Consider the following 20,325-nt stretch of genomic DNA (forward strand, 5'->3'; position numbering starts at 1 on the left):
GATACTTAAAGCTGTACACAGTACTCCAGCTAAGGCCTCACTAGTGCAGAGTGGAATACAACAATTACTTCTGTCTCATATACAACATTCCTGTTAACAGATCCAGGATTACATCTGCCTTTTTGGCAACAGCATCACACCCTTCACTCATATTCAGTGTGATCCACTATAACCTTCTTTCCTGCAGCAGTGCTGCCTAGCCAATTATTCCCAATTTTGTATGCATTAGAGTTTTCATTCGTAAGTGTAGTACTTTGCACTTGTCTTTATTAAATTTCATTTTATTGATTTCAGACCAATTCTCCAATTTACCAAGATCATTTTGAATTCTAATCCTGTTCTTCAAAGTGTTTGCAATCTTCTCCCAGCTTGGTGTCATCCACACATTTTATAAGCATACTTTCCACTCTATTATCCAAGTCATTAATGAAAATATTGACTAGTACTGGATCCAGGATAGACCCATGCAAGATCCCACTTCGTATGTCCTTAATTTAACAGCAAATCACCGATAAATACTCTTTAATTATGGTTTATTTAGTTTAAACCACATTTTCCCTAGTTTGCTTAGAAAAATGTCATGTTGGTCTATGCTAAAAGCCTTACTAAAATCCAGCTATATCACATCTACTGCTTCCCCCTAATCACTAGGTCAGTTATCCCAAAGAAAGAAGTTAAATTGGTTTGTTCTTGACAAATCCATGCTTGCTATTACATAGCACCTTTTTATCCCCTAGGTTTAAACAAATTAATTGTTTAATAATTTGGTCCAGTATCTTTATGCTTATTCCCCATCCGATATGGCAGTAAGCTATACTACTGTAAGTACATTTCATTAATACTCCTGGGGGAATTCTGCGTCACAATTCATGTCTGACCAGGATGGTGAGAGTGACTGTGAAATGCTCAGGGAGATTCGAGAAGCTATTAAAATAAACAAACTCAATAATAATAATGAGGGATTTCAATTATCCCCATATTGACTGGGTACATGTCACCTCAGGACAGGATGCAGAGATAAAGTTTCTTGACACCTTAAATGACTGCTTCTTGGAGCAGCTGGTCCTGGAACCCACCAGAAGAGAGGCAATTCTTGATTTAATCCTCAGTGGAGCACAGGATCTGGTCCAAGAGGTGAATATAGCTGGATCACTTGGTAATAGTGACCATAATTAAATTTAATATCCCTGTGGCAGGAAAAACACCACAGCGGCCCAACACGGTAACATTTAATTTCAGAAAGGGGAACTACACAAAAATAAGGAGGGTAGTTAAACAGAAATTAAAGGGTATAGTGTCAAAAGTGAAATCTCTGCAAGCTGCGTGGAAACTTTTTAAAGACACCATAATAGAGGCTCAACTTAAATGTATACCCCAAATTAAAAAACATAGTAAGAGAACTATGGGGGACTGGACTCGATGACCTCTCGAGGTCCCTTCCAGTCCTATAATCTATAATCTATGAATGAACCAAAAAAGAGCCACCGTGGCTAAACAACAAAGTAAAAGAAGCAGTGAGAGGCAAAAGGGCATCCTTTAAAAAGTGGAAGTACATCCTAGTGAGGAAAATAGAAAGGAGCATAAACACTGGCAAGTGAAGTGTAAAAATGCAATTGGGAAGGCCAAAAAAGAATTTGAGGAACAGTTAGCCAAAGACTCAAAAAGTAATAGCAAGTTTTCTTTTTTAAGTACATCAGAAGCAGGAAACCTGCTAAACAACCAGTGAGGCCACTGGACGAGTGAGGTGCTAAAGGAAAGATTAATAAGACTGGGACTATTTAGCTTGGAAAAGAGACAGCTAAGGAGATATGATTGAGCTCTATAAAATCATGACTTGTGTAGAGAAAGTAGATAAGGAAGTGCTGTTTACTACTTCTCATAACACAAGAACTAGGGGTCACCAAATAAAATTAATAGGTTTAAAACAAATAAAAGGAAATATTTCTTCACACAACACACAGTCAACCTGTGGAACTCCTTGCCAGAGGATGTTGTGAAGCCCAAGACCATAACAGGATTCAAAAAAGAACTAGAAAAATTCATGGAGGATAGGTCCATCAATGGCTATTAGCCAGGGTGGGTAGGAATGGTGTCCCTAGCCTCTGTTTGCCCTAAGCTGGGAATAAGCGACAGGGGGATGGATCACTTGATGATTGCCTGTTCTGTTCATTCCCTCTGGCACTGGCCACTGTCGGAGGACAGGATACTGGGCTAGATGGACCTTTGGTCTGACCCAGTAGGGCCATTCTTATGTTCTCCCCGCAGATTTCTTTACTTCCCTGCATCCAGACTCCCCTGCTTGCTGAGCCCCAACCACCTTTACCTGGACCCCCCTGCAGAGTCCCATTGCCCCTGCACCTAGAACCTCCCCAACAAGCCCGTGCATCCAGATCCCCCATGCACCCAGACTCGCACCCAGTTTGGTCCACACAGAACCTTCTCACTTCACACCAAGCCTCTCTACACATAGATCATGCTAGGCTGAGGCTGCCTGCCCACAACTGGTGCACCTGGCACAGAGGGGCAAGACCCTAGGGTCTTTCCAGGGCAGGCCGGGCCCTTGTGCTATGTCTGGGTTGGGTGCAGCCTCACTGCTGAGTTTCTGGGGAGCAGGGGGGGGCTGCAGGGTGATCTCCCACATCTGTGCAGCCAGCAGCCTGTGCTCCTCCTCAGTCCTCACGGCCATGCAGGAGCCTCCACATTAAAAATTCTGCAAATATTGTGCACAGAATTTTTATTTTTTGGCATAGAATTCCCTTAGGAGTACAGTATACTGCACCCCCTGCTAGGCAGGCTGTACTAATTTAATTATACTGATAAAATTAAAATGGTACAACGTTTGTGCGGAGAGACCAGCCTTTTCTTAAAATTCCCCACCACTGCAGCAACTATTGGAACACTAGTGTAGACCGGCTGCCTGACAGAGATATTTATCCACATCATCTTGACCTGTTGTGACAAAATTCAGGAAAAGAAGGGGCTACGGGGCGGGGGGGGCAGGGACCTTGAAGTGCAGAGAATTTTTCAATACATCTGGTATATTTTAACCCTTCCCCTGTAAGTGCTCTCTTTGTATGTGAGGGGCTGAGCTGCACACACACGGATATTGAAAAATTGTACATCACAGTCAGGAACATCATCAACTTCAAGACATCAGTTTATCGTTTTATCTCCTAGGGCTGCAATTAACTCCAGAGATTAAAATCCTGTAATGAACTAAAGCAAGCCAAGCCATTCCCGTGTGCAATGAGTTTATTTGGTGCCCTGTCTGCTGGGAGAGGCCATTGCCCAGCCTGACTGGGTAGGTTTTCCACACAAGCAAAGGGGGGGGGGGGTAAGGGAAACATTTAACGGGGTTGCGATTGTAGCGTCTGGTGGGGGTGGGGGGTGTCATGTCCAGGTGCTGCTGCCCGGGACCGTCAGCGGCATCCACGACGGATGAGCCCGGGGCGCCTCACTCGGTACCAACGGGGAGCAAGAGCCCAGGCACCAGACCCGCGAAACCCCGTCGGCCCCGGGAGCTGCAGGGCGGATCCCCGGTCCCTGGTGACCCCCGAGCCACTCCGCCCGCGCACCTCCCTCCCCGGGTCTCACCTGCCCCCGCGGGGCCCGGCCCGGTCCCCCGCGCTCTCCATCCTCACCCCCGCCGTTGCCATGGGATCCCGGCCACTCGCGCTTAGCCCCGGTCGCCGCCGCTGCCCTTAGCAACCGCACCCGGCACTGAGGCGCCGCGCCATTGGCCAAAGGCGCAACACCCGGAGCGTTCATTGGCTGGTGTCTGGAAGGGGTGGGGCAGAACCCGCGCATGCCTATTGCAAGGTGGCTGTGGGACCACCCCCTCTTGGCTCGTGCCGGTGTGACGACACGTATAGCGACCCTCCCGTTTTGCAAGTAGTTGCAATTTCCGCCACGCAGCGTGACCATCTGGGCTACTTGCTACCGCCCGGTCCATGGGGCTGTGAATCAGGAGGGATGGGGTTTGTGGTCAAAAACACTCACAATCTGCTTCCTCCTGTGCCAAATTGATCTATTGGGTCATTGAGGCGCGCTGTTTCACTTTTTTGTGTGTGAATCCGTGAAAAGGGAGGTAAGGTTTGGGGGTACGGCGCATACCCCTGAGCCCAAGGTGATACCAGAGTGGCCCCTTTGATCGATCTGCTTCCTCCTGGCTAATGTGCCAAATTGATCTGTTGGGTGATTGAGGCGCCCCGTTTCACTTTTTTGTGTGTGAATATGTGAAAAGGGAGGTAAGGTTTGGGGCTACAGAGCATGCCCCTGAGCCCAAGGTGATACCAGAGTGGCCCTTTTGATTGATCTGCTTCCTCCTGGCTAGCATGCCCCTGAGCCCAAGGTGATACCAGAATGGCCACTTTCATTTTTTTCACTGGCTTCCTCCTTGCTTATTTCCAATGACTTGGCTGCTCATGCACCTGTCACTGGTCCATGGGGTTGGGAATCAGGAGGGATGGGGTTTGTGGTCAAAAACACTCACGATCTGCTTCCTCCTGGCTAATGTGCCAAATTGATCTATTGGATGATTGAGGTGCGCTGTTTCACTTTTTTGTGTGTGAGTATGTGAAAAGGGAGGTACGGTTTGGGGGTATGGCGCATACCCTTGAGCCCAAGGTGATACCACTTTCATTTTTTAATTTACTTTTATAATTTGCATTATACACATGGATACAAATACAGAGAATAATTTTTTAAAATAAAAAACATTTATTATTATAATCTGGTATATACATTAAAAATGTCTTTTGGTTGCATTATGTTTTGAACAAGAGGCATTTAAACAATTTTTTTTTTTTTTGGGTAAAGAAGTGAACTATGCACATTTTTTGCAGTTGTACTCTTTCTTCTCATCAGTCAGGTAGTCTTGATTGGTTCCTTCTGTAATGCAGGGCATATGTGCCCACCTTTTGCAAGAATGACACTGGACCTTTGATAAGTAACAATTAAGAAATGAAATCACAGAAGTTATAATGTTACACATACTTTGCATTCACTCATGCTATTCCTTCCACATGTCAGCATTACCTAACATATGTATGCCTATCAGCATTAAGAAAATGTTTACTGATGTGGAATTTTTACAGGAATCATGATCCTTAGGCAGTTTATGGCATTTATTTCTCATACAATTCTATGTTTCTTAGCATCGTGCAATCCTCACTTTCTTTTTCACAGTTGACAAGGGTTGCAGTATATGCAGTGTGTGTCTGTGTCTGGCAGACTGGATACTGTGCCCTGATTCCCCAAGAAAACAGTTATTATCTATGACTGCAGAGATCTTAACACGGCATTGAGCATAAAATGAGCTTTAGCAATATGTTGTGACTATGTACATTAAAGAAATCCATTCCACCTTGGTTTAGGAGAGAGACCACTGATTGACCAATAAGAATCTGGTGTTGCAGATCCCCATAGTGCAATTATTTTAGGGTTACCATATTCTGTACCTCCAAATGGAGGACACTCCACGGCCCCCGCCCCCGCCCCCAGCCCCGCCCATACCCCCTCCCCAACCCCGCCCCCTCCCCAAAGTCTCCGCCCCCTCCCCTGCTTCCCGCGAACATTTGATTCGCGGGAAGCCTGAAGCAGGTAAGGAGGGTGTGGGGGGGAGGAGGCGCAGCCCAGGCTAGCCCCCCCGGCGGCTCCAGCCTGGGTCGGCTCGGGCCCTGGGGTGCCGGCCCCGGCCCACCACCCCCGGCCCGCCCAGCACTGCCGGACCCCAGCTCCCCGCCGGCCCGGCTCCCCGCCGGCCCGGCCGACCCGGCTCCCCGCCGGCCCGGCTCCCCGCGGGCCCGGCCGACCCGGCTCCCCGCCGGCCCGGCTCCCCGCCGGCCCGGCCGGCCCGGCTCCCCGCCGGCCCGGCCCCCCGCAGGCCTGGCCGGCCCGGCCCCCCGCCGGCCCGGCCGGCCCGGCTCCCCGCCGGCCCGGCCCCCCGCGGGCCCGGCCGACCCGGCTCCCCGCCGGCCCGGCCCCCCGCGGGCCCGGCCGACCCGGCTCCCCGCCGGCCCGGCCCCCCGCGGGCCCGGCCGGCCCGGCTCCCCGCCGGCCCGGCTCCCCGCGGGCCCGGCCGACCCGGCTCCCCGCGGGCCCGGCCGACCCGGCTCCCCGCCGGCCCGGCTCCCCGTGGGCCCGGCCGGCCCGGCTCCCCGCCGGCCCGGCCCCCCGCCGGCCCGGCCGACCCGGCTCCCCGCCGGCCCGGCCGACCCGGCTCCCCGCCGACCCGGCTCCCCGCCGGCCCGGCTCCCCGCCGGCCCGGCCGACCCGGCTCCCAGCCCGGACCCCGGCCCGGCACCATGCCCCCGGCCCCGCACCGCCGGCCCCGGCCGAGCACCACCCAGCCCTCCCGATTTTCCCGGACATGCCCGGCTTTTGGGGATTTCCCCCCGGACGGGGATTTGAGCCCCCAAAAGCCGGACATGTCCGGGAAAATCCGGACGTATGGTAACCCTAAATTATTTTATCTTCTCCATTGTCAGTGCAGCTTTTATTTTGGTGAGTTTTGCACACAGATGCAGAAGTGTGGTCGTGCGCATCCAAAAGTTCTGCAGCCACTGGTCATGAGCCCAAGCCTTCATTGTTGCAGAAGATTTTTGCCCTTGGGAAGGATGTAAGATGACACCATATAATACACTTACTAAATATTTGTGAATCAGCTTCTACACACAAGCAATGACGTGTGAACATGGGACTCTAAGGGCTGGATTCACAGGCAAGATAAATGCAGCAAAAGGCAATCCTAAAATTTGTGAACTGTTATGAGACTTCACATAGACAAATAGTTATGAGAGACTCTTAAATACTCAAAATGTGTGACGCAGAGTTTGATGGAATTTAGGGAAATTATTTCACTGCATCAAGTCTCCTGTAGCAGTAAAGTAGCACCGGGGCAGCAGGTTTTTATATTTTTGGGTGGCATCCAGAAAAGGTCCAAGACAGTTTTGCTGTGGGAGGGGGCTTGGGGTCAGTACCGGGTTTACAATGGTGCCAATGGCACCATGGCACCAGGCTCACCCTGGGAAGGGGCCCATTACAGAACCCTTTAACCCATCTACATAGCTGGGTCTGGCCCCTCGCCTGGGGCAGTCCAGCACACAGGCCTTGCTGTCTTTTCACTGCAGTCCTTGATCTTGGTGACAAATCTGTAGAGAATTATGAAACTGGTCTAGGTCTAGGCGAGAGAATGTCTCAGGGCCGCCCGGGGGAGGGCAAGTGGGGCAATTTGCCCTAGGCGCCCCGCAGGGGCCCCCACGAGTATGTCGGAGGCTCCCCCCGCCTCCGTCTTCCCCCATTCCCTGGCGTCTCAGCGCGCCGCGTCCGGGAGCGGCCCTGGCGCGCTGCAGCTAAACAGCTGGTATACATACCATTAAAGCATTTAATGTTTTTAAATAATGTATTTAGTGTATTTTCAAATTATTACAAAGCAAAGCAATTTCAGGGGCCCCTTCCATAAAAAAAAGTTGCAATACTATAGTAACATGTATTTGGAAATGTAAAAAAAAAAAAAGTGAAATACATTCAAAAATTAATTTGTAATCATTTGAAAATACACGAAATACATTATTTAAAAACATTCAATGCTTTAATGGTATGTATACATTTGCAATTACATAATGGGCTGTTGCTGGGTGATGGTTGGTGCCAATGGGCTGTCGCTGCTTGGGGGTGGTGCTGCTGTTGCCCAGGGCTGCGGGGGGAGCTGGGCTTTGGGTTGGGGGGTGCCCGGCTCACAGTGGCTGGGCTCAGGATGTGGGGAGATGGGGCCAGGGGGGTGTCCGGCTCAGAGGGGCTGGGTTCGGAGCTGGGGGTCAGGGCTGTGGGGGAGATGGGGTTAGGAGGTGCCCAGCTCAGAGGGACTGGGCTCGGAGCTAGGGGTCAGGGCTGTGGGGGAGATGGGGTCGGGGGGTGTCTGGCTCAGAGGGACTGGGCTCGGAGCCGGGGGCCAGGGCTGTGGGGGGCATGGGGTCGGGAGGTGTCCGTCTCAGAGGGGATGGGGGAAGACGGAGGTGGGGGGAGCCTCCGACATACTCGGGGCCTGTGGGGCCCCCGGGGCCTGGGGCAAATTGCCCCACTTGCCCCCCCCCCCCCGGGCGGCCCTGCTGAATAGTGGTGACTGGGAATGGGGGAGGGGGGGAGTGTAGCAGATGCCAATTTAAGGTGAATAGTCCCTTGGCCAGATTCTACTGGGTTTATGGTGCTTTGTGCTATGGACTGGAGCAAAGTGGCTGGTGAATAACCAAGAATCTGGTTAATAATTATTCTCTAAATTCAGCTTTCTTCTTTCTCTCTCTCTGAATTATCACTAATTCAAAATAGTAGTGTGCAAGTTGACTGGATAATGGTCATAGCATAATCTCTTGTTATAACATTGTAAACCCTACTACCTGATTTTTATATTAAACACTTACTATACATAATACAAGAAATCCTTGATGTTAGAACCTGGCTGTGCCGCTGCTGTAGGGGGCTCATCACCCAGCAGCTGGGGGCCACCATGTGGGCTCGGTAGGGCTGCTGGCCACGGGGCCAATGGGTTTGGGTGGGATCTCGGGGAGTCACGTCCCAGGGATCTGCCCCACTCCCCAGCACTGCTCCAGCTCTGAGCCGTCTCCACTGCCTGGGACCTGTGGGGCCCCACCTGCCTCCCCAGGGAAAGAGCCACCTGGGACTGTTGCAGAGGCTGGGCCAGTCTCAGCCAGTCAAAGGGGACGATGGGAGGGAGGCTCAGCTGGGTCCTGCCAGGCATGTGGGTCCTGAGGGAGCCTGGCCCGGGTAGGCTCTGCTCCTGCTCCTGTTCCAGCCTGGCTGATTGCACCCCCAAGGGGCCAGAGTTATCCTGCCCCAGGACCAGCTCTGGCTGCGCTGCCGGCTCAGCCTGGCAGACACAGTCACCTCCCATCAGGGCCAGCTATTGTGGCTGGGGGTTAGGGTGTGGGAGAGTAGATCTCTAGTGGGTCTGGGGGGGGTGCTGTGCAGTGGGGGGTGGGGAGATCTGTGTGTGTTGGGGGGCTGTGCAGTGGGGGAGATCTTTGTGTGTTGGGGCGCTGGGAAGTGTGGGGGGTCTGTGTGGGGCACTGTGCAGTTGTGGCAGTGGGGGGCACTGGGCAGTGAGGGAATCTGTGGGAGGCTCTGGGTGGGGAGGTGCAGGGCACTGTGCAGTTGTGGGAGGGCTGTGGGGGGTCTCCAGCTAGGGGGCGCTGGGCAGTGAAAGGATCTGGGGGGGGGGTTCTGAGTGGGTGGGGAGTGGTCTGTGGGAGGGCACTGGGCATGGCGGTTTGTGGGGGGTCTCTGGGTGGTTTGGCACTGGGCGTAGGGAGTCAGAGGGGTGCTGGGCAGGGGGGTGGCATGGTGCAGCATGGGCCTGCCCCGAAGGGGAAGAAGCATGATGGGAGCGCAGGACAGGGCTGGCCAGTGTGCGTCTGGCAGCTCCCGGTTTGTAAATAGTGCCCTTGTAATGGGCTGGGTGGAGCAGCGCTGTCCCTGCCGTGCCATGACCCATCTCCCATTGCCCGCGGCAAGCCCGTCGCTCTGAGGACTCTGCCCCCCTGCCCCATGTACCCCATGGGGGCCCACAAATATGTTTAGCACCGGGCCCACAAAAGGTTAATCCAGCCCTTTTTGGGGTACAGGCTCTGGGATGGAGTTGGGGTGCAGGAAGGTTGCAGGCTGTGGGGAGTTTGAGTGAGGGGTGCAGGCTCTGACCTGGGGCAGGGGATTGGGGTACAGGAGGGGGTGCAGACATGTGGGCTCTGGGAGGGAATTAGCAATTCAGCACGTTATATAAGAGAAATGAGCTGCAGTGATTTCATATAGACATAAACAGCAAGGAGTCTGGTGGTACCTTAAAGACTAACAGATTTATTTGGGCATAAGCTTTCGTGGGTAAAAACCTCACTTCTTCAGATGCATAGAGTGAAAGTTACAGATGCAGGCATTATATACTGACACATGGAGAGCAGGGAGTTACTTCACAAGTGGAGAACCAGTGTTGACAGGGCCAATTCAATCAGGGTGGCTGTAGTCCACTCCCAATAATAGATGAGGAGGTGTCAATTCCAGGAGAGGAAAAGCTGCTTCTGTTATGAGCCAGCCACTCCCAGTCCCTATTCAAACCCCGTTTAATGGTGTTAAATTTGCAAATGAATTTTAGTTCTGCTGTTTCTCTTTGAAGTCTGTTTCTGAAGTTTTTTTGTTCAACGATAGTGACTTTTAAATCTGTAATAGAATGACCAGGGAGATTGAAGTGTTCACTTACAAAAGCCAGTATGTTACCATTCCTGATGTCCGATTTGTGTCCATTGATTCTTTTGCGGAGGGACTGTCCGGTTTGGCAAATGTACATGGCAGAGGGGCATTGCTGGCACATGATGGCATATATAACAGTGGATGTGCAGGTGAATGAGCCCTTGATGGTGTGGCTGGGTCCTCTGATGGTGTCGCCAGAGTAGATATGGGGACAGAGTAGGCAACGAGGTTTGCTACAGGGATTGGTTCCTGGGTTGGTGTGGTGTGTAGTTGCTGGTGAATATTTGCTTCAGGTTGGGGGGTTGTCTGTAAGCAAGGACTGGCCTGCCTCCCAAGGTCTGTGAGAGTGAGGGATCATTTTCCAGGATAGGTTGTAGATCGTGGATAATGCGCTGGAGAGGTTTTAGCTGGGGGCTGTATGTGATGGCCAGTGGTGTTCTGTTATTGTCCTTGTTGGGCCTGTCCTGTAATAGGTGATTTCTGGGTACCCGTCTTGTTTTGTCAATCTGTTTCCTCACTTTCCCAGGTGGGTAGTGTAGTTTTACGAATGCTTGATAAAGATCTTGTAGGTGTTTGTCTCTGTCTGAGGGGTTGGAGCAAATTTGGTTGTATCTTAGGGCTTGGCTGCAGACAATGGATCATGTGATGTGTCTTGGATGAAAGCTGGAGGCATGTAGGTACCTATAGTGGTCAGTAGGTTTCCGGTATAGGGTGGTGTTTATGTGACCATCACTTATTTGCACTGTAGTGTCCAGGAAGACATAGAAATTGATTGAAGACACTTTTATATATTCAAAATGTGAGAGGCAAAGTTTGAGGGAGGGAGGGCGGTGGGAATGTCTGTACAATATTTCACCGCATTCAGTCTCCTGGCTGGAGCAGTAATGTAGCCCTGCACAGGGCCGCCCAGAGGATTCAGGGGGCCTGGGGCAAAGCAATTTCGGGGGCCCCTTCCATAAAAAAAGTTGCAATACTCTAGTAACATGTATTTGGAAATGTAAAAAATAACTAGTGAAATACATTCAAAAATTAATTTGTAATAATTTGAAAATACACAAAATACATTATTTAAAAACATTAAATGTTTTAATGGTATGTATACATTTGCAATTACATAACGGGCTGTTGCTGGGTGATGGTGATAGTTGGGATGGGGTCGGGGGGGGGGTGCCCAGCCCCAGCCCCTTACCATGCCGCTTACCCCCTCTCCCGGAGCCTCAGCACACCACATCCAGGAGCGGACCCAGACAGCGTTGGAGCCACGGCACTGCAGCACGCCAGGGACGCTCCCGGATGCGGCACGCTGAGACGCCGGGGGATGGGGGAAGACGGAGGCGGGGGCAGCCTCTGATATACTCATGGGGGCCCCTGCGGAAAATTGCCCCACTTGCCCCCCCAGGCGGCCCTGGCCCTGCAACATTTGTATACAATAGAGAGGAGCTGCAATGTCTAAGCTTTGACAGTCTAGGAATTCGGAGGCCTGTGCCTTTAAGACCCAGCCCCAGGAACCCGCCCTCTGCTCCGGGACTGACATGCAGCGTCCTGTGAGCAGAACAAAAACAGCCTCTGCACTCCCACACCCTAGATTAGCGAGCACAGCAGGTGGCTCATCCCATGGGGTCACTGTTGCCCCCTCTTCCCCTCCCTAAACGGGGGTTTTGTCCCCCCACAGGGTCTGGCAGCGTTTCCCCCCTAGGCTTAACCCCAGCTCCCACCCCCGCTTTTTCCCCTTCAGCCCCTCTTCTGCCATTACCTACAGTAGCTTGATCCCCCCGGCCGGTAAATTTCTGTCCCCTGCTCAGACCCTGACAGCCCCCCGCTGTGATTTGCCCCCCTTAGTCCTTTTAAACCCCTCCAGAGAGGAGGCAGCAAATCGTAAGTAGAAATAAGGGCAGAGCGAGGGCAGTGACAACAACGAAGGTTACTGGGCATGCTCAGTTTGTTACACCAGGCACCCCGCCGGCGGCTGTGCAGCGGAGGCTCCGATGAGGCGAGGCTGCGGAGGTAGCTCAATGGCCGTGCGGGGAGGGGCAAACAGGCTGGACACAGAGACGCCAGCGTGGGCAGCTGGAGCAGTGTGCGAAAAGCGCATCCCACCCCTACAGAGAGAGCAGGGCGCAGGCGGCGGTGGGGAGGGGCTGAAAACCCAAGACGAGGTATGGGGAGAGTGGGCCAACTGGGAAGGACACATCCGAGGGTCGGTATAGAAAGTCCCTTGGAGAATAGGAACCTCTCAGCCACGCCCCCGCCCATCACTATCCAGTACAGACTGATCTTCCGTCAGATTAGACAGCACTCCGGGGGGAAGCATCTCTCTGCAGCACCAAGCAGTCTTAGCCTACAGTACAAGTCCTGGTTCTTCTCTTTATCCTGTCACTGATCTCCCAACTAGGCTTAGCAATGCCCGTTGCTTTTGGAGCCAGCAAAGAGGGATTTCAGTTATTGTGCCCCTCAAGTCAAAGGCAGCGTGTCCTTTTTCCAAAGGGATCAGCACTGACTGGGATCAGCCCTTACAGTCTTCACTAGGATGTCACTTGGGCTCAGCATCCCCTTCTCCCTCAGGTATCTCATCAGGCGAGACCATTTTCTTCAGGTTACCTTCACTCCGTACTCATGCTCTGGGGTATCCTTGACCAGTACAGATGTTGGTTCAAGGCTCTCAGTGGTATCAGCACAGAGATCAAGGCCACTATGTGGATTCGGAGAGAGGGTGTTCATCTGTGGCAGAGTACTGCTGCATCCATAGCTTCTCACAGAGGGCAACTCTGGAGTCCGTAGATCTGGTGGACTGAAGACATCTGGCTCAGCATCCTGGTTAGGAAACTGAGAGGCCCCTTTTCTACAGCTCTTAGGCTTGCCCATTGAGGTACTGGGCTTTGCTGCAGTGCCCCTCTTTGGCTGGATATGGCATGTCTTTGCACAGTTCCCTGGGTTACCACAAAAGTCTGAGTACCCTGTTGCTCCAGCATAGGGGTGTGCCTGTGGAGCCTCAAACATTAAAGGAGGAAATTTGCAGACTGTTTGTTTCCGACACACTCCTCCCACATGGAAGAAACCACGACTATCATCCCGGCTCTGGAAGCTGTGGGCAACATGGTGCTGCTTCTGACATCTCTTGAAGCCTGTTGACACGGTGCTTTCAAACTGTGGAGACACCTGAGGGGCCAAACAGAGATGATGAAAAAATGTTTTCCTTCAGAGAGGGTGACTCATCATACTCCCTACTTTCTTCACAAGGCAACCACTATCTACCCTACTCCCGACCCCTGCTGCATGTCTTTCTTGGTTCGAGAACTGCCATTTTATTGCTTCCTTGGCAGGAAGTCCAGTCTAATGAGAGAGTTTGTGGCAAAGGAAATCACACACTATTCGAATGAGTGAGAAAAACTGGAAGCTCACATATGCTTTTAAAATACAGTTCTACTCTGAAAAGTGACTATATATAAATGCACCTCCTTCCCTAGATATATTCCAAGTCTTGTTTGCTTATTCCAGTGATAAACTAAATCAACTGCTATGTCTCTCTCTTATTATATAGCTATACTGTTTTAATTCAGTGAGGACTGCACAGGAAGCCAACACAGTGGCTCCCCAAATAAGAACATCCTGGCATACATTTGAAACAGAGAAAGCTATTGACATTGAAGATCCTATTCCGTCTCCAGCAAAGCTGCAAGCCTTGTTTTGTCCGGCTGGGAGCCTGGAGATCACAAGGATACCAAACAGGTAAAAGCCCTCTGAGGGGGAGGGGGTTGTCCATTGCCAAAAGGTTGTCCAAGGAGACAAGCTGACAAAGAAAGACTCTGCTGAGAAGTCTTTAGGAAGTTAAATCTACCAAGATTCCCACGTGAAAGACACCTGGATGTCCATAGAGTCAGTTTATTATTTTAAGATCTATTTTCTCTGAAATGCTTTTGTTCAAAATAAATATTTTTAAAAGGCTGTTTGGTAACTGGATACCACGGACATTGGTCCAAGAGGGAGGAAACTGCGAGTACTGAACATAAGTCAGACCTGGTGAGGAAATCAGAATCGATACACAGTGGATGGCCACTCTCTATGGATAGTAATTCCATGCTCTAATAAGAATATAACAGTAGGGATCTATTATCGACCACCAGACCAGGACAGTGATAGTGACTATGAAATGCTAAGGGAAATTAGAGAGGCTATCAAAATAAAGAACTCAGTAATAGTGGGGGATTTCAATTATCCCCATATTGACTGGGTACATGTCACCTCAGGACGAAATGCAGAGACAAAATTTCTCAATACTTTAAATGACTGCTTCTTGGAGCAGCTGGTACAGGAACCCACAAGGAGAGAGACAATTCTCAATTTAGTCCTGAGTGGAGTGCAGGATCTGGTCCAAGAGGTAACTATAACAGGACCGCTTGGAAATAGTGACCATAATATAATAAAAAGAACAGGAGTACTTGTGGCACCTTAGAGACTAACAAATTTATTAGAGCATAAGCTTTCGTGGGCTACAGCCCACTTCTTCGGATGCATATAGAATGGAACATATATTGAGGAGATATATATACACACACATACAGAGAGAATTAACAGGTGGGAGTTTCTTACCAATTCTGAGAGGCCAATAAAACAACTCCCACTTGTTCATGCTCTCTGTATGTGTGTATATATGTTCCATTCTGTATGCATCCGAAGAAGTAGGCTGTTGCCCACGAAAGCTTATGCTCTAATAAATTTGTTAGTCTCTAAGGTTCCACAAGTACTCCTGTTCTTTTTGCGGATACAGACTAACACGGCTGCTACTCTGAAACCAGTCATAATATAATAACATTTAACATTCCTGCGGTGGGAAGAACACCTCAGCAGCCCAACACTGTGGCATTTAATTTCAGAAAGGGGAACTATGCAAAAATGAGGTTAGTTAAACAGAAATTAAAAGGTACAGTGACTAGAGTGAAATCCCTGCACGCTGCATGGACGCTTTTCAAAGACACCATAACAGAGGCCCAACTTAAATGTATGCCCCAAATTAAAAAACACACTAAAAGAACTAAAAAAGAGCCACCGTGGTGTAACAACCATGTAAAAGAAGCAGTGGGAGATAAAAAGGCATCTTTTAAAAAGTGGAAGTCAAATCCTAGTGAGGTAAATAGAAAGGAGCATAAACCCTGCCAAATTAAGTGTAAAAATGTAATAAGAAAAGCCAAAAAGGAGTTTGAAGAACAGCTAGCCAAAAACTCAAAAAGGTAATAACAAAATGTTTTTAAAGTACATCAGAAGCAGGACCCCTGGACAATCGAGATAAAAAAAGGAGCACTTAAAGATGATAAAGTCATAGCGGAGAAACTAAATGAATTCTTTGCTTCAGTCTTCACGGCTGAGGATGTTAGGGAGATTCCCAAACCTGAGCCGTCCTTTGTAGGTGACAAATCTGAGCAATTGTCACAGATTGAAGTGTCATGAGAGGAGGTTTTGGAATTAATTGATAAACTTAACAGAAACAAGTCACCGGGACCAGATGACATTCACCCAAGAGTTCTGAATGAACTCAAATGTGAAATTGCGGAGCTATTAACTAAGGTTTGTAACCTGTCCTTTAAATCACCTTCTGTACCCAATGACTGGAAGTTAGCTAATGTAACGCCAATATTTAAAAAGGGTTCTAGAGGTGATCCCGGCAATTACAGGCTAGTAAATCTAATGTCAGTACAGGGCAATTTAGTTGAAACAATAGTAAAGAATAAAATTATCAGACACATAGAAGAAGAACATAAATTGCTGGGCAAAAGTCAACATGGTTTCTGTAAAGGGAAATAATGTCTTACTAATCTATTAGAGTTCTTTGAAGGGGTCAACAAACATGTGGACAAGGGGGATCCAATGGACATAGTGTACTTAGATTTCCAGAAAGCCTTTGACAAGGTCCCTCACCAAAGGCTCTTACATAAATTAAGTTGTCATGGGATAAGAGGGAAGATCCTTTGATTAATTGAGAACTGGTTAAAAGACAGGGAACAAAGGATAGGAATAAATGGTAAATTCTCAGAATGGAGAGGGTAACTAGTGGTGTTCCCCAAAGGTCGGTCCTAGGGACAATCCTGTTCAACTTATTCATAAATGATCTGGAGAAAGGGGTAAACAGTGAGCTGGCAAAGTTCACAGATGATACTAAATTGCTCAAGATAGTTAAGACCAAAGTAGACTGTGAAGAACTTCAAAAAGATCTCACAAAACTAAGTGATTGGGCAACAAAATGGCAAATGAAATTTAATGTGGATAAATGTAAAGTAATGCACATAACCCCTACTATACATACAATATGATGAGGGCCAATTTAGCTACAACTAATCAGGAAAAAGATCTTGGAGTCATCGTGGATAGTTCTCCGAAGATGTCCATGCAGTGTGCAGCGGCAGTCAAAAAAACAAACAGGATGTTAGGAATCATTAAAAAAGGGATATAGAATAAGACGGAGAATAATTTATTACCATTGTATAAATCCATGGTATGCCCACATCTTGAATACTGCGTACAGATGTGGTCTTCTCATCTCAAAAAAGATATATTGGCATTAGAAAAGGTTCAAGGAAGGACAACTAAAATGATTAGGGGTTTGGAATGGGTCCCATATGAGGAGAGATTAAAGAGGCTAGGACTTTTCAGCTTGGGAAACAGGAGACTAAGGGGGGATATGATACAGGTATATAAAATCATGAATGGCGTGGAGAACGTGAATAAGGAAAAAGTTATTTACTTGTTCCCATAATATAAGAACTAGGGGCCACCAAATGAAATTAGTGGGCAGCAGGTTTAAAACAAATAAAAGGAAGTTCTTCACACTGCGCACAGTCAACCTGTGGAACTCCTTGCCTGAGGAGGTTGTGAAGGCTAGGACTATAACAGGGTTTAAAAGAGAACTAGATAAATTCATGGAGGCTAAGTCCATTAATGGCTATTAGCCAGGATGGGTAAGGAATGGTGTCCCTAGCCTGTTTGTCAGAGGGTGGAGATGGATGGCAGGAGAGAGGTCACTTGATCATTACCTGTTAGGTTCACTCCCTCTGGGGCACCTGGCATTGGCCACTGTCGGCAGACAGGACACTGGGCTGGATGGACCTTTGGTCTGACCCAGGACGGCCGTTCTCATGTTCGGGGCCCAGTCTAAGAGTGGGAAAATTGTGTGATTCCATCCCAAGAGAGGTGATGGCTTGAGGTCTGAGAGCTGAGCAGCGATGCACTCAAGAGACCAGGGGTGCAGTTAGCTCAGTAACTGTGACACTACTTATTAACTGACTACTCCTCAGACATAGCCAAATAAATCCATTGTAAATTTGGAAATTTTCCATTGTTCCTGGTACACACAAATTCTGCCTCCTCTCAGCAAGTGTTTTACTCACTGTTTTAGAACCCATACAACTGATGCCTGAAGTATATTTAAAATCCTCTGCTTTAAAAAAGTCAATGAAAAGACATTTAAAATCTAACAAAGATAACTCCAGGTCTCTGGGGCTGGTGGAGTGTTTCATTCGAGTTTGAAATCTTGCCCCTTGTGGTTGCTTTCTTAAGCTTTGAGACTTAAGTGTTATTATTTAGCAGATCTGCCTGAGGTGATGGCTTCTACAAAGACAGGCAGTGGGAACACTGCAGCACCTTTAGCTGAACACAAACTTTTAACGTTAGATATCCCAGTGTATTGTGATGATAATGCAAATCGTTAGACACACATAATTTAAGCTGCCCTTTTTTTTTTATTTATTTTTCTTGCAATCCATAAAAAAAACCTGGCCAGGCCGGTCAAATATTGCCCAGGTGGTAACTTTACCCCCCAGACCATGATTGTGGGTGAAGGGGCCCTTTTACTGCATATCTCAGCAGAAAGGCTCTGTCCCGACCCCAAAGAGCTTCCAGGTTACAGCTGAGGTCTGTACAGCACCTAGCACAAAGGGGTTGTGGTCCTTGACTAGAGCTCCTAGGTGCTCCAGTGATAGAAATAAGAATTAATAATCATGTGACAGGAGTTGGGGAGTGCATGGAGTGAGGAAGGGCCAGGGTGACAGCAGTATCATCACCCTCCTGGGGCAAGCATCACTAAGAATAGGGGATTTTTTTAATGACGCACAAGCTCATCCAGGTCAGTTCTGCTCTTGGATAAGAAGAAAGTCCCTGACAGACAAATGTTTTTCACCTGTCAGCCTGACCATAGGAGTCACCCCAGGGATTGAGAAAACCACAATCACAGAAATGTGAAAGATCTGGTTCACTATTAAATCACACCAAGTGCATCCCATCTTACCCCTCTCAGCCAGTGTAGGATTGTGTCCTAGAGTATTATCCAGTGCTTTGTGCAGGCCTGTTTTAACACCCCCTCTCCCTTTTAGGAGACTAATCCACTAATACATCTTTCCACAGCCCTTTTCTCCCCTGGCCCTTCCACATGTATGTAGAAAAACAATCTCAGTTCCTTCTCACCTACTCGGGTCCCAGCAGGGGGAGACACTCACTCACATACAGAAGTCTCTGCTTCCTGCAATCCAATAGTCAGATTCAGATCCGTCACCATCAGAGTCCAGATGAAATGAGGGGAACGGAAGAGGAGACAGTGATGGAGCCAGAGGGGAGGAGTCAGGGGAGGGAATTCCCAGCCTCCAGCTGGTGTCAAAATTCCATGGGGGAGGGCTGTCAGTTCAGGAAATCCCACCCCACAAGCATGTCACTTAACAGAGGAGGTTTTCCTCAGACTGTTTTGCTTACTTCTCACTCCTCTAGTAAGACACTGCTTGTCTCTATTCACTGTGCTGTTTCAGGATTGCTAATGTCTCCTGATGCAGTCACGGTCATGTTAAAACCAAGCAGTAAAAGTGCATACTCAAAAAAGGCAGCAGAAAGGCTTAAAGAGCTTGTTTTGGTGCAAACAAGTTGGTTTCCCTTTTTTTGCTGGTTAAAAGCGACAGCCCTGGTGGCTGTAAACTGCTGATTCATTGGACATAGGAGTCCAAGAGCAGGTCTGTGTTGTGCAGATTCACAGATTTTAAGGTCTGACTTCCTGCAGAATACAGGCCACTGAACTACCCAGTAGCTCCTGTATAGAGCCCAATAACTTGTAGGACAGAACTTATCTGTTTGGACACTCACAGTGGCATGGTACAGAGTTAGAATTTCAATTTAGAGATGCAATCAGGGAGGCAGGGATGAATGAGCCTTATGCTTTTGATCCAGTGCAGGCAGAAGAACTGGAAGCAGATGAGCTCTCTGTGCAGAGACAGACAGAGAACACATAGTGCAAAGCAGAAACACTAAATACATCTGAAGGCTTGGGAGGAAAACTTCAGCAGGCAGCAGTGTGTGTGGTGGGGAGAAAGTAGCAGAGGGATGTTGTATATTTGCATGGAGGGAGGATGGTGTAATAGCAGGAACCCAGGAGTCCGAGCTCCTGGCCTCCTCTGCTATAAATACTAGAGAACTCCCACTGGATGCAGGAATGGAACAAAAGAGTCCTGACCACCAGACCCCTGTTCTAACCACTAGATAATTGTTCCCCACAGCACTCCCCTCAGAACCCAGCAGTCCCCGCTCTATCCCATTCGAACACAATCCCTCCACATAGTGGCAGCAGAATCCAATAGTCCTGATGCACTTGCTCCAGACACTATATTGCTCCAAACACTATATAGCTCTCCATCACTGCGCTTGGAACAGAATCAAGGAATCCTGACTCCTACTTCCCCCCACATCCCAGGCTCTAACTACTAGATCACACTCCCCAAGGGCTGGCAATAAAACCTAGGATTGGGCCTAGGTAGGTTTGTAAACTCTGTCAGATGAACAGCTGTACCTAAGAGTTTATAAGCTCTGCTGGCACGTACAAGAGGCCCTGTATATGAGCAGCCATCCCATGCCAACGGTTCACTGTACCGCTGATGAGCGCTCACTCTCCTCTCAGCCCAGACACACAGACAGATGGTAATTAGTGTCAGCCCTTTCCATTGGGCTGTTCCTCTGTCCTGGTGTAGATGGCGATAAGATAGAGTATCAGAACCAGTGACACAGTAGCTCCAATCTTCAGGAAAGACAGAAAGAGGATTAAAAATAATC

The 20,325-nt window shown here is 49.1% G+C and overlaps 1 protein-coding gene, 1 long non-coding RNA gene and 1 pseudogene across 2 annotated transcripts in view; 1 reads left to right on the forward strand and 2 right to left on the reverse strand.

Moving 5' to 3' along the window:
- TULP3 (TUB like protein 3) overlaps positions 1-3,768 on the reverse strand; it is a 103,141-nt gene extending 99,373 nt beyond the window's left edge. Inside the window, 2 exon segments of the mRNA XM_054039686.1 lie at positions 3,595-3,683; positions 3,685-3,768. Coding sequence (XP_053895661.1) covers positions 3,595-3,683; positions 3,685-3,768 — 173 coding nt within the window.
- A 70-nt stretch (positions 3,769-3,838) lies between these two features.
- Positions 3,839-14,196, forward strand: LOC128830498 (uncharacterized). The gene is made up of 2 exons (XR_008443592.1): positions 3,839-3,891; positions 13,793-14,196. It is a non-coding gene; the product is annotated as an uncharacterized LOC128830498 (long non-coding RNA).
- LOC128830497 (RAD9, HUS1, RAD1-interacting nuclear orphan protein 1-like) lies at positions 9,848-18,803 on the reverse strand (annotated as a pseudogene).
- Positions 18,804-20,325: the final 1,522 nt, after the last annotated feature.

This window comes from Malaclemys terrapin, chromosome 1 (genome assembly GCF_027887155.1).
Source record: "Malaclemys terrapin pileata isolate rMalTer1 chromosome 1, rMalTer1.hap1, whole genome shotgun sequence".
In the NCBI taxonomy this organism is placed as follows: Eukaryota; Metazoa; Chordata; order Testudines; family Emydidae; genus Malaclemys; species Malaclemys terrapin.